The 15,119-nt window shown below is 43.8% G+C and overlaps 1 protein-coding gene across 1 annotated transcript; it reads left to right on the top strand.

Moving 5' to 3' along the window:
• The first annotated feature begins 590 nt into the window (after window positions 1-590).
• Window positions 591-11,060, top strand: NOBOX (NOBOX oogenesis homeobox). The gene is made up of 8 exons (XM_084618008.1): window positions 591-1,115; window positions 1,573-1,679; window positions 2,310-2,428; window positions 3,203-3,336; window positions 7,062-7,332; window positions 7,919-8,265; window positions 9,721-10,074; window positions 10,943-11,060. The coding sequence occupies exons 1-8, from the start codon at window positions 599-601 to the stop codon at window positions 10,966-10,968; spliced, it is 1,875 nt and encodes a 624-aa protein (XP_084474134.1). The 5' UTR covers window positions 591-598; the 3' UTR covers window positions 10,969-11,060.
• The last annotated feature ends 4,059 nt before the right edge of the window (window positions 11,061-15,119 follow it).

The raw sequence follows: 15,119 nt of genomic DNA, 5'->3' as shown, positions 1-15,119 counted from the left end.
CATAAGGGTCCATCTTTCTCCCAAACCCCTATTGTTAATATGGGTCCCTTGTTTACATCTACCATCCCTGAAGTACAGGGCTCCAGGCCCTTATAATTTTGGGAAAGAGAGCTGGTGATTACCCTTCTCATGATAAGTGAGACCCCTGTAAGTGAGACCCCTGCAGAAGGCAGAGCTTTCTCACTGAAACATCTTCCCTCTTCCCATGAGCTTTCCTATCCAGGGACTGCCTTCTCCTAACATTACTATGTGCATTTGCTTTGTAGTAGGTGAGGAGGAGCAGCAAGAACAAGTAGGGGAGGCATCACCGCTGAGCACTAAGCACTTCATTGCGGATGTGGCACATGGCCCAGGGAACAGCTTGCTATCTACTTTCCACACCGTGATTGTAAAAGATGAGTCTGAGAGTATCCTTGAAGCAGGATGTGGTGCTAATCCCTTAAAGGAAGAGGAGGAAGATGAAAACTACTGCATGGTGCAGGTGGGAGGCTCACCCAGCCTGCACCCACCAGCCCTAGACTGCCAGCCTGGGAGCATCCTGGAAACAAGAGATGGCGCTGACTCTGTAAAGGAGGAAGATGGAGGTGGAAACTACTGCATGGTGCATGTGTCTGGGTCACCCACCCTGCACCCACCAGCTCTGGACTGCCAGCTCAACTATGCCACAATGTGTGGGTCACTGCCAGCTTTCTTTGGCAACATGAACTCTGTGCCCCAAGTCCCCGGAGCTGAGTTTACCCAGGAGATCCCAGATCAGTCACAGGAAAGAGCTGAGGGGTATTACCCTGATAGCACAGAAAAGGAGACCAAGAAACAAAAAATCAGTGACAGCAGTGGAATGTGCTCCCCAAAGATATCCAGTGTTGCTCCCGGGGACTTTTACAGCCTGGCACAGCTTCAGGATGTGAATCTGAATCTTGGCCATGCTACTCGCAGATCAGCCCGGTGTGCGGCAGCCAGCACTGCAGGTCAGCAGTCCTACAGGGTGTCATCATTCCAGGAATCTGGAGGTGGTCAGGATGTGGCCAAGGAGAAAAAAGTGCCACCAGAGAACCCAGAAGAGCAGGGAGCTCTGCCACCTGTCCGAAAGAAAACACGCACCTTCTACAGTGCAGGTAGGAATTGGAAGATACTGGGAGCCACCTGGCAGATAATGATATTTGTAGACTAGGGTACTAATGTTACTGAGTGCATATTGAATAGTATTGGGGTGCAACTAGGAGACACTGGACAGCCCTGACTGTTGTTTGTACAGTCAGCTCTCCATTGTTAAATATTCAGGAATATCTCCAATTAAATTAACCTGGAAAGTTGCTAAGTGTATTGGGCATACAATTGTTCTGGTGTGGAAGAAGATTTTTGTTTAATGTGGTAATATATTTCTGTTTTGAAGACACCTTTTTATATCATTTTTATTTATTTATTTATCAAGTATTTTGAAAATCAAGTTTCTTTCTTTTTTCCCCCCGTCGGTTTCTTTCTTTCACTCTCATGTCACACACACTCTCCTGCTCTCTGCTTCATTTTTCTCTTCCTCGCTCTCTCTCTCTTTCAACAATACCTCCTTTCCAGAGCAGCTAGAGGAATTGGAGAGGATGTTCCAGGAAGACCATTATCCTGACAATGAGAAGAGGCGAGAGATCGCTGCTGCCGTTGGTGTAACACCACAGCGCATCATGGTGAGTCCCTTGTGGTTAATGGCACTGCATCAGAAGAACAAGAGAAAAGGAGAAAGAGAGCCAGGAGGTATGGAGGGAGAGAAGAAGAGTTCATTTGGAAAGGGAGGGAGACTGCAGCAGCCAGCGATGTAAGGGGCAGGAAGGTAACTCACAGGGAGGGACAGTGACAAAAGAAAATGGCAAGGGAGCCTCCGTTGACTTCTTCTCTCTTCCTGACCCTTAATGTGAGGCCGGAGATTGTGAGGAAGGGATGCAGATGACAGTGGACTCCTTGCTCAGCCTCCTTGTCTTTCTCTTGGGGCTGTTTGAAGAGGAATGGGGCTAAATGGGAACTGGGGGTGATCTTCCTGCTGATATGTCTCCCTCTCCTGAGGGCATTAGGGAGGAGCCAGGAGATTAGGGAGGCTTTCTATAGATTTGTCTCTCTCTTTCTCACTCTGTCTCTTGGGATGGGCCATCTGGACACTTGCAGGGGATGAGGTGCAGGGGAGAGGCTTCTTGCTGATTTCTGTTTCTCAGGATTGACTGTGGACATGATCTCTGTTGATTTCAGTCTGTGTCCCAAAGGGCTTAGGAGGAAGGGATGCAGATGGTCTCCTCACTGAGTGCTTCTTTCTCTCCATTTATCAGGTCTGGTTTCAGAATCGCAGAGCAAAGTGGCGAAAATTGGAGAAACTGACTGTGAAAGGGAGCAAGAAATGCACATCATCAACAACTCTGTCTGTTCCTTCAGGAGCAAGCACTTATGGGTGAGGGGACACCCCCCCCCCTTTTCTATTTGTTACCAACCACTTAAGAGTGAGAGTTCCTACCCTCTCCCCTGCTCCATTTCATTGGTGCCAGGAACCTTATGGGTAGCTGCAGCTTTTGCATCATGCCAACTGGTGAGAGACTTGTGCGCCCTCTCCCATTTCAAAACCTGACTTGGATTTGGAATAGAGTTTAATGGATAATGCCCCAAGTGATTTATTAGCCTGTGCGATAGTCTTCAAAGGAAAGTGGTGGAATCTCCATTGCTTACAATGTGCAGGGAGGAGGGGATGAGATAAGAGTGATTTAGTAGATTTTTTCCATCCTCAACGTCTGTGAGCATGTTGGCTAAAGTCCCTCTTGCACCTTATTCTCCTCATAGTTTAAGTGCTGCTGGGTCCACAGGGGGATATTTCCCTCTCTTCCCTCACCCATTCATGTTTTCCTCACAGAAAATGGGGTTCATTGGAGAAATGGAAGTTGGAGTCTTTAGGGGAAAGGGGTTTGTGCGAGGGTGAAGTGGGAGTATGCAAAGGCTTTCCAGGGGGAGGAGGATCCTCCAGGAGAGTGGGTGGAAGGGAAGATCTTTCAGAGACCGAGGGAGCTAGAAGTTAAGGTCTTGCAGAGTGAGGACGATAATAGGAATTTGGAGTGAGAGTTTCCTGAGGAAAGAAGGGGAAGAGTTAGAAGAGTGGGTATTTCCAGGTCAGCGCTCGTCTCACTCTGCCTCTGTTCCTTCCATCCTTGCTTATATATTTTACTACTTCTTCCAGGCCATCTCTCCTGCCTATGCCTCCACTGCCTGACATCATTCATGACCAGTCTGCCATGCTCAACATGGATACCACAGTTGGGAACTATCCCAGCATGCTCAGTGGGCATCCTGCGCCGCTCGTCTGCTCATCAGGTGAAAGCCATTCATGGTTGTATCTCAGTAAGAATTTGTGTTTCTGTCTGGCATTGCTTGGTGGGGTTACTGCTGCCTTCAGGATTCTGAACACAGCCTAAGGAAAGTCACGCAGGTCTCCACCCAAAGCAGAAACTGTGAAATGGATTTAATACATCCCTGCACATGCCCTCTAATGAAATTACCCACTATGTTGTGCAGCTTCTCAGCACTGAGGATGGGGTCAAAGTTCGAAATCATTACAAATTCCTTACCCAGGTCTGACATCTGTAAGGCCAGACATGATCAGCCTCACTTCCTTTAATCCCAGTTTGCTAGATGTTAGATACTGGTGCCATTAGTGATGTTTCCCTGAATGATCATGTCGGGTTTGTTCTGGTTGTTTGTGCTCCTGTGGCAGGCATGCACCCTACACATAGGTCTAAACTGTAGCTTTTCAGCTAGAGCCCAGCCCACAATAGAGGAGAGTGTGTGAGGAGGTGAGTCACATTAACAGCAGCTTTTGTAGCTGAATGTAGCAGTCTCCATGCCACTCTGAGTGCCCAGGGAGTATAGGCCAGAACAGCCCCTTCTAGACTATTTTACACATTGCTGTCTTGACCAGAATAGGGACAGAGCCGCAGCCTTGCCATTGTTTCACCCCATCCATACCTTCAGGTCCCCTGAAGAGTTACTACTACTGCTGTTGGCCTTAGACTTCACTGGGTCATTGTGCACTGACAGCCCGAGGACCAGAATTGTGCTTGGTCCAGAGGGGCAGAAGTTGGATGAGGGTGAGTTATTTAATTTCTGTTACAATAACATTGGAAGTCAGTAGGGTGTGCTCTTGGACCAGTTTTCTACCTGAGCTGCAGCTAGTCTTCCGAGAATCATAGCAACCAGAGAGAAAAGATTTGTTTGATTGAATATTTCATGTCTCAGGGGCCAGTACATCTTATGGGGTCAGAATTTTTCCCTAAGGTACATTTCCCAGTATTTACTTCAGATGACATTTTCATCACTTCTCTAGGGAGAGTAATCCATACTAATAGATCTGACTTTTAGCAAGTGTTTTCCTGATATTTAGCCTAAATTATCCTTTTCATTAATTTCATATACTTAGTTATAACCCACTGTACCATGCTAAATGCAGTGACACCTATATTAAGGGGATGACTGAGAGATCAACAAAAATTGGGTGCTCTGTGGAAATGGTTTTCTAATGAATTTGGAGCATAACTGAACCCAGACAACTAGAAAAAGTAGATTATTAAAGATTAAATAGTATTTTTTCAGTGCCAAAATATTTGATGATGCATAAGACCTCAATAAAAATGCATTTATAAGTTTATTTAATTTTCATAAACAGGCACATAAGCGAAGAATAAAGTACTAAAATAAAACACATTACCAATACTATAATATAGTACTTCACTTCTGTCACCTAAATCTGTCTGTGAGAAGCAGTCCAGAAACTAAAACTGTTTATGAATAGATTCTATGAACTTTTTAACCAACGTGTCTTTAATTCTGTCAGTTGATTCCAGTATTTGCACATTTTGTTGCAGCAGTACAAACATTGTCATAGCATTTGAATAATCCATTGCTTCCCAGAATGATGCTGTGACACAACTGATGAGTCCTGCACTTGGTTAAATAAGCTCAAAGTCCAGGATGTTGCAAAAATGGCCATTTATTGAAAGAAAACAAGCAAACAAAATATTCAGCTATACCTATATATTGTCTGTGGATGAACTACAGGATCCATAGGGGTTTCACAGACACACCATGCTTTCAGGAGAGGAAACCTCTGCTATAGTGTCTGAACTGAGCCCAACCATTTCCCCTACCCACCTTCCATCCAACTGTAGCCAAGTTATCTAGCCTTCCTGAGTACTTCTCCTCTCAGAAATCTGTACTCCTGAACACAGTCCCTGGGTATAGATTTCCCTCAGAAAGTGCAATATTCACAAAATAGCTTAAAATATACAAGGGCTTACCCAAATTCTTCACATTTTGTGTGTGGGGGGAAAAGGAAGGGGGAATTCCTGCCCAATCACTCATTGGTGTTCCATTCTCAGGGACCCTAAAACCAAAGAACAAATACAGAAAAGTCCGAACTTCCTGCCTGAAACTGAGGGCTCTGGAATTTGCTGTCTACTATCACCATTGGACCTACTGTGTGTATACATTGAGCTGTCATCAAATCTAGAGTGGCCAGATATCCTGATTTTATAGGGACAGTTCCAATATTTGGGGCTTATTCTTATATAGGCACCTATTACCTCCCATCTCCGTCCCGATTTTTCACACTTGCTATTTGGTCACCCTAATCAAATCAGGCTTCAGTGACACCTGTGCAAGCCCAGTGACTTCAGTGCAGCGTGCACATGTAATGATTGGAACACAGTTAACTGTTTAGTTGCTGGATGTACACACTGAAACAGACTCCAGCGCCCTCTCTCTGAGCTGTGTTAGTTCTGCAGGGCTCACAGGAGCAAAAAGCAGTGAAAACCTATTTTTGTCCACCAAAGGCAGCAGATATGACTCTGAACGCCTCCAGGAAACAGATCTGTTCAGGAAGAAGATGCCATTTTTCACAATGTCTCTTTTCAGAAAAGAACCACACTTTGACAATACAACTATGCAGTGTTTTTAAATAAAGCATCAACAGAGCTGACTCTTTGGTGAATGAGAATAGAAAACAAGTTAAAAGAAAAATAAATCAGCTGATTTTTACATCAGCCTTTTTCTCCAAGAAAACGACTTGCCAACAAAATTGGATCAAGTTAAAACTGTGGAGCCACCACTGGGCGTCATTAGAAGATATAAAGAAACGTTGGAGGAGATAAATAGAAACTTGAGTAGGATGGAATCCAGAATAACGGAATTGAATGAAAAGATTGAACAAGTGAGTGACAAAGTCAATCAATTACAAGGCAAAAGTGATTTCCAAAGAATAGGCTCTGTGAAAACAACACAGAGAAAGAAAATAAACGTGTTGTTGTCTCAGTAAGTGGCAGGCTCCAGCAAAAGTAATCTAACAACTAACTACCAACTTGAGCCATTCGAGAATCCAGTCTGGACATATAATATTTGCCTTTCTGATATGGAGGAAGGGTTGGATGGAGTTGAGACTGTGCAAGGAGTTCTCCACTGCTCCAGAACAGGGCTATGTTTAAAAGGCATAACTGAGCCCTAAGAATTAATGTGTATTCTTGCAGCTGTGGAGTGAAATGAAGAGCTGGAACTAAAGAGAATGTGATATAAACAACATTATGTTTGGAGCCTTTTCCAAGCTGGCTGTGGGTAACACCCTTTCCTTGCAATGTTCTAGAATCTGTTTCTGATAGCACTGATAAGCAGCATGTTGGCCTGTTCAAGGTTGTCAGTAACGTTCGGAGCAAGAATTTCTGTCCCAGAAAACTCTGTTTAGTAGCATATATTTTGTGTAAGTGAACGTTCTGCGCCAGCCAGAGTGATACCAACAGGTATGTTTCCTGTAGCTCAGCCCCAAGAGGCTTGTGCTAGACAGAACTAAGTGCAATAGTGCTTCTGTTTACTATCTCTGTCTTTCTACCGTCTGGCTGTTTTTTACTGCCACCATCTTCTCCATCCCCTTGCACTCTTTATCTCACGCCTCTGCCTTGCCATGCTCACTGCCCTGATTTCCCCAGCTCTGTCACTCCCTCTGCTTTCTCCATTTGACCTGTGTATGACACATTCTCTTGCTTTTTCCTTCACAGTTTCTTCGGTAACTGGAGTGGTGACATGTTGTGAGGCAGGTCAGACAAAGGCACTATCCCAGGGCAGCTTCGGTTCCAGCAGGATGGAGTGCTTCCCCACAATTCCCAGCCCTCCACCCATTCGTAGGGCCAGCCTTCCTCTCAATATGACCTTCAACCCAAACAATCATATTGTTCCATTGATGCTGGACACTCCCAACAGTGAATGTAGCCCATCCAGTCAGGAAAGCAACTCCAGGGAGGTCCTCACGTACAGCTTCCAGAGTCAAGGGTATGGGCAATGAGACATTCTTCATAAAAGAGATTGGGAAAGCAAACTTTTAGAGGAGTTGGGGTGGGGGAAACTGAGAGGGACTGGAGAATGCTAGAGGACTGAGAGCTAGGATTAGGGGTGTTCATGCAAAGAGGGGGATGCTAAGAGGAGAGGAAAGGAAAAGGAAGGGGGATCCAGATGAGATTATCTGTGTGCATGGTGGGAGGGGGGCCTAAGAATAAGGAAAGGGAGATCTTTTAAGAGAATGCAGTTGGGATTAAGATGTGTGTGAGAAAGGGGGGATCAGAAGTGCAGAGAGTGGGAATCCTTGAGGGAGGATACAGTGGGGATTGGAGTGTACATGGAGTGTGGGGAACTTGAGTATAAAGACACCACCCCATTGCTTCAACTTCACATCTGCTGGCATGTTTTCATCTGCTCTTGCCTTTGCCTTTGCCTTGTGCCTGGGTGTTGGGGAGCCAGGGTAGGTGTCAGCTGGGAGTTGGGAGCCAGGGGAGGGTTTAATAATTGTTTTCAGCACATGTTGCTTTAATGGTTCCTCCCCTCCCAATCTGTGAACTGTTTGTCTCCTTGCACTCCACAGTGTCAGCTCACCAACCTCATGTAATTACCCTGAACAGCTGGAGCCCACAGCCAATTTAGAGACCCCATATTATCACTACAGTAACCAGCCTGGAACCTACCAGCTGCCCCAGTACCCCCCGCAGCACCAGCTCTCCCAGTTCCACCATCTTCCAGTCCCCCTTGCCAGCAATGTGCTGCCCAGTGTCCGCCTTACACCTACTACACCCAGTGAATCCAATTCAGCTTTCTTCACCTTGGCTGGCAATAGTGGGGTTGTGACCTACGGAGCGGCAGGTGCCTCACGAGGGTATTTACAGCACCACCTAGGGGGACAGATCCTGTTACAGCAGCCTGCTGGGACCTCAGGTGAGTATCCCCAAATCTATCGGGATCCCATTCACTTCAACCCTCACGGGTTACTAATTGGCTTAATAAAGGATCAAAATGTGCAGCAATTCAACTATAACCATGAAAGGGAAAAGAAGGAAGAGAAACGTGTATATAGAAAGTGACACTATAGCTCCCTACCTCCTTACTACCCAACTCTCTCTTTTTGAATTCACTGAATGATTATTAAATTTGATCCAAATATTGTGAGCTCTTGGGACACATATCTTGGAGTATACTGTACTTTTAAGAAAATACAGTGTTTGAAATAGATGGCTAGAGATAGATTGGTATCTAGATGCCGAAAACAGGCTCCTTATCCTGTTGGGCCCCTTCTGAAGCCATCTTAAAAGTATGTATATGGTTTGGGGGCATGGGGAATGAGGTGCTTAGAGGTAGAGCGGTCTGGTGGATAGCGCATGGACAACAGAGTCAGGACTGTTTTTCCCCCTGGCTCTGCTGCTGACTAGATTTATGACCCTGGTTAAATTACTTCAGGTAATTGTTCTCTGAAATGTAACTGTAAAAATGGCATCTTTGGGCTCCGTGTTTAATTTGTCCCAATAATTTCCATATCATGATCCATTTACAAGTAAAACAAGATGTTTCTTTTTCAAACAGCCAGCCTTGCAAACTCAGCCTCAGATCTGAGGGCTAGGTTGGGTTCTTACCATCCCATGCATCATCACAAATAATAAAGGTTCTTCAGGCTAAATACTGCCCTTAGACGTATCAGCACAGTCCCGTTGCCTTCAGTGGGTTTGCACAGTTGTAAATGATGGGAACCTAAGCCCTGACCGTGAAAATATTTACACCCATGTTTAATTTTAAGCAAGTGAACAGTCCCATTGAATTCACATGCACATAGTGAAGCACAGGTGTTCGCAGAATTAGGACCATTTCTGTTGATGGTGCACAAGAGGGAACAGAAGCCAAACACCGTCTCTCCAAGCTGACTTGGCTCTGCAGGGCAAACAGGAATGCAAACAGTAAAAACTTATTTTTGTCACTTACGTCACTGAATACACTGGAGGAACAGACCTCTTGGATGAGAGAGTGCCATTTTTATGTAGCCACTCTTCAGATTAGAATAACATTTTAATCATTCTGCCCCTCAGTTTTGCCCTCCTGTAAAGTGTGCACTGCATAAGAACACTTATTATGCTGCAAAGCACAAAGTTAACCTTTCTCTTACTGCAGTACAGTGCTTTGTATTCCTGTAATGTTGTTTTGCATTGAACACGCCTTACTGTGGTCCCAGAAATGCTGCATTTTTAGTTTGGACTCTCTCTCCCTGACAAGGGCGAGCTTACTCTGTTTTTGCAGGTAAATCACTTTGAAATCCTCTAATGAAAGGTGCTATGTAAGTAAAGTATATTATCCTGCTTTCCTTGTCTCTATCTGTCCCTTCCAACTTCTCTGCTTTTTTTCCAGGAGGTATCACTGCCTACCAGGCTGTCCCCTGGAATGAATTCTACATGCAGGGACGTCCATTCTCCAATCAGCTTTGCACTCGAATGCAGTTTTCCAGCACTGCAGCAGGACGTTACTCCACAGAGCAGGCTCCCTATATTCAGAACCCTGGTATGATGCAGCCCACTCCCTGTTTCCTCCAGCTGCCCAAAGGGACAACATCAGGATCTGTGGTATTTACTGAAAAACAAAGGGCAATGCCAGCACCAGACCAGACTTCATATCAGAACCACCAATTGCAGATTGCACCAGCTGAAAGAGAGGACCCAGAGAGCAGCAGCAGCAGTGTCACCAAGGAGGAGGAACGTGCTGCTGGTAATTGAAAGGCCTCCTGGGCTTTGCGGTGGGGAAAAGGGGATGAGGAAAGCATTGCTGAGACTGGCAGACCCCCCCAGATAGACATCTGAGACCAGAACTGTGGGGGTGGTTGGGATGGATGGCCACTCCTGGGTTGCTGTCTCAGAAAGGTCTCTGGAGGCAAGGGGAAATTACACCGGATGTGGAATCTGTGATTGTTCCTGTGGCTGGGAATATGGGGCAGCTGTTCATGGGTGATCTCCTAGATGGAAAGTGATGTGAATTTGGTGCTGGGTATTTAAAGATCAGTCCTGTGTCTCTAGGGGCACCCCCTTCTTGGTATTCTCCTGACTGGGGTTCTGAAATTGGGTCTGTGGAGGAGTGGGGAAGCTTTGTGTCCTACAGGCTTCTCAGATTGGTCTGTTCTCTGGAGATATGTGACTGCACCTGGGTGATAGTCCAGATGGGCTTCAGAGAAAGGTCAGTTTGAGAGAGTGCAAGGGGGAATCCTCTATATGACATCTAGCCTACGGGGGTGATCTGGGCAGCCACGCCTGGCTGATTACTTCAAAGAAGCCTTCCTCTGGGGAGAGCTCATTAAGAGAACAAGTTTGCAACACTATTATTTTTTAAATTTTACTTTTCAAACATTTTTAAATTTTAAAAAAGCGGACTGACTTTATAATTGGTCAAAAATCTAGGGGAAAATCTCATCAAACATTTTCTTGGGTTTTTTTTGTTTTGTTTTATTTTTCAGGTGGGTTAATTTCTAATTTTGAAATGACAAATTTTTGAAATTTTAAAAAGTTTGAACCAACTCTGTCTCTGGTTCACTTTTCCACAGGGTGTTCTGAGATTGGTCTTTCTTATATATTTCTTCTTTCAGATGACAAAGAAGAGAATACGAATTGACTTTGCACTTTGAAATAAACAAGCAGGAAAGGATGTTGTTGTTATTATTATTATTATTATTAATAAACACTGCACTATGAGAGAAACAGAGGAAAGAAGAATTAATATTATTTGCAATGGAAGTACTTTTTTGTTTTTTTTATTGTTGCCATGATTGTTCTCCTGCTGAGGAAAGAAGCAGTGAAGTTTCAATCAATAAAAGCTTCTGGTCTCTGCTTTTTGCAAATCTCCTGACTTTTGAGTTTTACTAAGAAAGATGATCTTGGTTATCCTAAAGAAGGTAACAAGGACTCAGTAGACAGGGGTGACTGGAAACCAGGATCCATTGGTTACAGATGGTGCAGAAAGGAGAGTCCTTTGGCTGGAGTAACTAAAGCTTAGGGAGCTGTAGAACGTGAGGAGAGGGCTCCATTGGGTACCCAGAATTCAGAAGATACTAGAAGATAACTCCAGAGTGGGTAAGATTCTGGGGATACAGATGGGGTAAGGTGGGTTGCAGACCACACAGGAAGGGAGCCCCAGGGAGAAGCTAGTATAAACAGTGCAGATAGAGGAACTCCATGGGTTTAACCCAATTTCACAGGGTCAACAGAGCAGGAGGGAGAATGGGGAGCCCAGTGCTATCCTTATGATGTTTGTTTATAGCAACATTTAGAATTTTTAGAAAATAAATTATTATTGTAACCTGATGCCCCTCCATTCATAATTCATTTAACATTCCCATGGACTTAGTTTGATGTGGCTTTGAATGTCTGTTACTAAACCAAACTAATCAGGGTTAGCAATGAAGGATGGGGGGATTTAAATATGCCCATCTCTGCCTGCACACAATCCCTGACTGTGACCCATCAGTTTTTGAGGAAGAATAACTTTGATAAAAGGGGATAGTGGAAGATGATGGGGAAAGTCTAAACTGGTACGTCTTGCATTTACATCTATATGCTGTCAGGCTCTGTCTCAGTTTAATCTCTAGTAAAATATTCCATAGCCAGGGTCCTATTGCTGTCCTTGCTTTTCCCCTAGAACCTGTGAATCTTGTTCTGGAAATGTCTACCTGCATCATCCCTATGGAATATAGTGGTTTTAGTGAGTTGCAGGTTATTATCTTCTGAGATACCTGGTTATGGTGGGGCAAAGCACTGTGCAAATTCAGACTAGGGCCTTGAATTCAGTCCTAAAATGGATAAGGAGACATTGGAGGTCATGGAGGACTGATACAATGGGTTAAGTTATGCTCAGTAATGAATGGGCAGCTGTATGCTATATGAGTTGCGGTTTCTATGTGAAGTTTTATCTTCAGTTACAGATGTGTGCTGTAGTCTAGCCTGGAGGTGACAAAGGTGTGTATCACAGTGCTAAGGTCCTTGTGAAAAAGGAGTGTGTTGTCCTAACAAGCTGAAGATGGCAGAGGAGTGTTCTTTCCCACTGGTACAATGTGTGTGTCCAGGAGCAACAAGGAGTTTGACCCTGAGGCTTTATATTAGACTGATGGTCTCAATCAAGGGTGAGGCCCATGTTTTGTAAAGTGGCCTAATACATATGCTGAAGAGGCTGGATTACTATATTGAACCTTGTGGGATTTCACATTGTTACAGTTCTTGGTTAGAACTCTGTGGACTCTCTGAAAGGAATGTTTGGCCCTTCTTCTGTCTCCTATATATCATTCATTATCTGTTTATGGCTGCCGGTACTGAAAGCTGCTGGAAGATCAAGCCATGTAATCAGGGATCCTACGTATTTCATGAATCTCGAGCAACAGAATTTACCAGTGTTCTACAGCAGACTCTTACGTATTCATTCTAAAGAGCAAAAATGTCTAGCCTCTCTGAGTATGAAGAAAAAGAGAACCAAGTGTAAACTAATTCAGTGGTCATCAGTAAATCAATAACTCTGGGAGATTGTGAATGATAGCTTTTCACCATGTAAATGTTAGCTCTGAAGCCTTGTGCTGACAATGACAGAAGTAATCTTTTTAGACCGGTGCTGTTTTTGGATCCCGGTTGGACTGATGGACAGAGTTGTAGGACTAAGGCCTGCCAGAAAGCCAAACAGAACCAACAACAGAAAACTGTGTCCTACCTGCCTCTACTCTAAAGAAATTTAGTGATTTTTGTATGGTAAACATTTTATTTGTTGTGTTTTGGATGTTATATGTTGTTCTGGTATTACAAAGTCCTTGCACACATACCCTGTCACTGTGACATTCCTAGTGAAACCGTGATTTAGGGAGTTAGACTCAGAAGACTTAATATGTGACCTTTCTCACAAAGATTTGTCATTAAATTATGCAAGTCGGTTTCTAGAACAAAAAAGGGCATTTCTTCAAAATTTTGACCAAAATTTGGCAATCCTCAGAATGATTTGGATGAAAGTCTATTGCATTTACTTTTATGTTCATATACTAAATTAGCCAAGTTTCACTTGGTTGCACATTTTCAGATAAAAAAATTTCCACATACCTAATCACAAATAGGTGTGATGTTCGTGCATCTGGAGGTGAGTGTGTACCCTAAACAGTATGTAGAGGGCTCAATTCCTCCCTAGTGCAGCTCCACTGACTTTCTTTGAGTTAAACCCAGGGTGGTCTAGCCTACTATGTGTACAATATAACTTCACTGAGATCTTGAAATCCCATCACTTTCCACTGTAATTCCATATATCTACCTTCTCCAAGATTTGTTCTAAGAAGTCACTAGACTAGAATTCAGTACATAAAATGTGGGGTTAACAGCATAGCACTGAGGTCATTTTCAAAGAAAGTGGTTTTACCAGCCTGGATTTATTTAATGGCAAATGTTATTGGTTTAAACTCCCTGTGTTCTGCTTACAGACTTTCATCTAGGATACAGAAAGTCAAGCTGAATGCTCAGATTTGTTCACTTCTGTTTAAGATGACAGGGCCATAGTCAGAATCCCTTATCTTATTGAAGGCTTGTGTTTCCTCAGCCGGTATTAGACATAGACAGGAATTGGCCTGCTTCTGTTTGATTAACATATCCTGTACTAAGCATGTTAAATATAATGTGTTAATAAACAACTTTCCAAATGAGTCATGAGCTGCTTGCTATTTAGAAATGGAGCAAAATGGAAACATTTTCATTTACAAATCAGGAGCAATTTTTTCCCTCTAATTAATAGAGTGATTCAGTAGATGGAAAGCCAAATTCTGGGCTTATGTATTTGTTCAGGACTTGTGTGCTATTGTAAATGAGAGCAGAAGTTGGTCCAGTATGTATATCCACTACCCTCCCCGCTGGCATAATATAAATTAGAGAATTTTCTTTGTCAAGTTCCCCATAGCAATGGACTGTTCAATTAAATATTACACTTAGGTAGTAGTCCTTAGGGTGACCCACCTTAGGATGTATATTTAATCATTAAATCTCTAAAATTGTGCTTATGCTTTTAAATTGTAGGCACAGACATTCAAATATGCTTCCATGACATACAGTAGAACCCTTAGTTTATGAATTAATTGGGGATGGAGAAGTTCAGAACGTCATAAAATTGAACATCTCAAAATTACAGTGGGTACAGGGCATAAGCTGCAGTCTGGTGCACTCCGTCGCTTTCTTCTTGTCCTTCAAACTGCTGCAAAGCCATTTCCACTGCATTGGAACATGACGGGATGGCGACTCGTTCTTCATCGCTGTCACTTTGATTATGTGATTATTTTTTTCTGTTGGGGAAAGTGGTTCATACAAGTGGTTGTTCGTAAGATTGGTGTTCATAAAATTGAGGTTCTGCTGTCTATTATTAATCTTCTTTGTGCACATCCAACAGCTTAGTCAGCAAGTGCATATTATTCCCTCCACACACATCATAGATTCATAGATATTAAGGTCAGAAGGGACCATTATGATCATCTAGTCTGACCTCCTGGACAATGCAGGCCACAGAATTTCACCCACCCACTCCTGCAATAAACCTCTCACCTATGTCTGAGCTATTGAAGTCCTCAAATCATGGTTTAACGACTTCAAGGTGCAGAGAATCCTCCGGCAAGTGACCCGTGCCCCATGCTACAGAGGAAGGCGAAAAACCCCCAGGGCCTCTTCCAATCTGCCCTGGAGGAAAATTCCTTCCCCACCCCAAATATGGCGATCAGCTGAACCCTGAGCATGTGGGCAAGATTCACCAGCCAGATACCC

This window comes from Lepidochelys olivacea, assembly GCF_965140295.1.
Source record: "Lepidochelys olivacea isolate rLepOli2 genome assembly, chromosome: 1".
NCBI classification, from domain to species: Eukaryota; Metazoa; Chordata; order Testudines; family Cheloniidae; genus Lepidochelys; species Lepidochelys olivacea.
This window is presented reverse-complemented; position numbering and strand designations above follow the sequence as displayed.

Coding starts and splice junctions, on each gene's coding strand:
- NOBOX (XM_084618008.1), top strand. CDS start 599: ATGGTGCATGTGTCTGGGTCACCCACCCTGCACCCACCAGCTCTGGAC. Junction 1,680..2,309: donor TAACACCACAGCGCATCATG/GTGAGTCCCTTG, acceptor TCCATTTATCAG/GTCTGGTTTCAGAATCGCAG. Junction 2,429..3,202: donor TCAGGAGCAAGCACTTATGG/GTGAGGGGACAC, acceptor TACTTCTTCCAG/GCCATCTCTCCTGCCTATGC.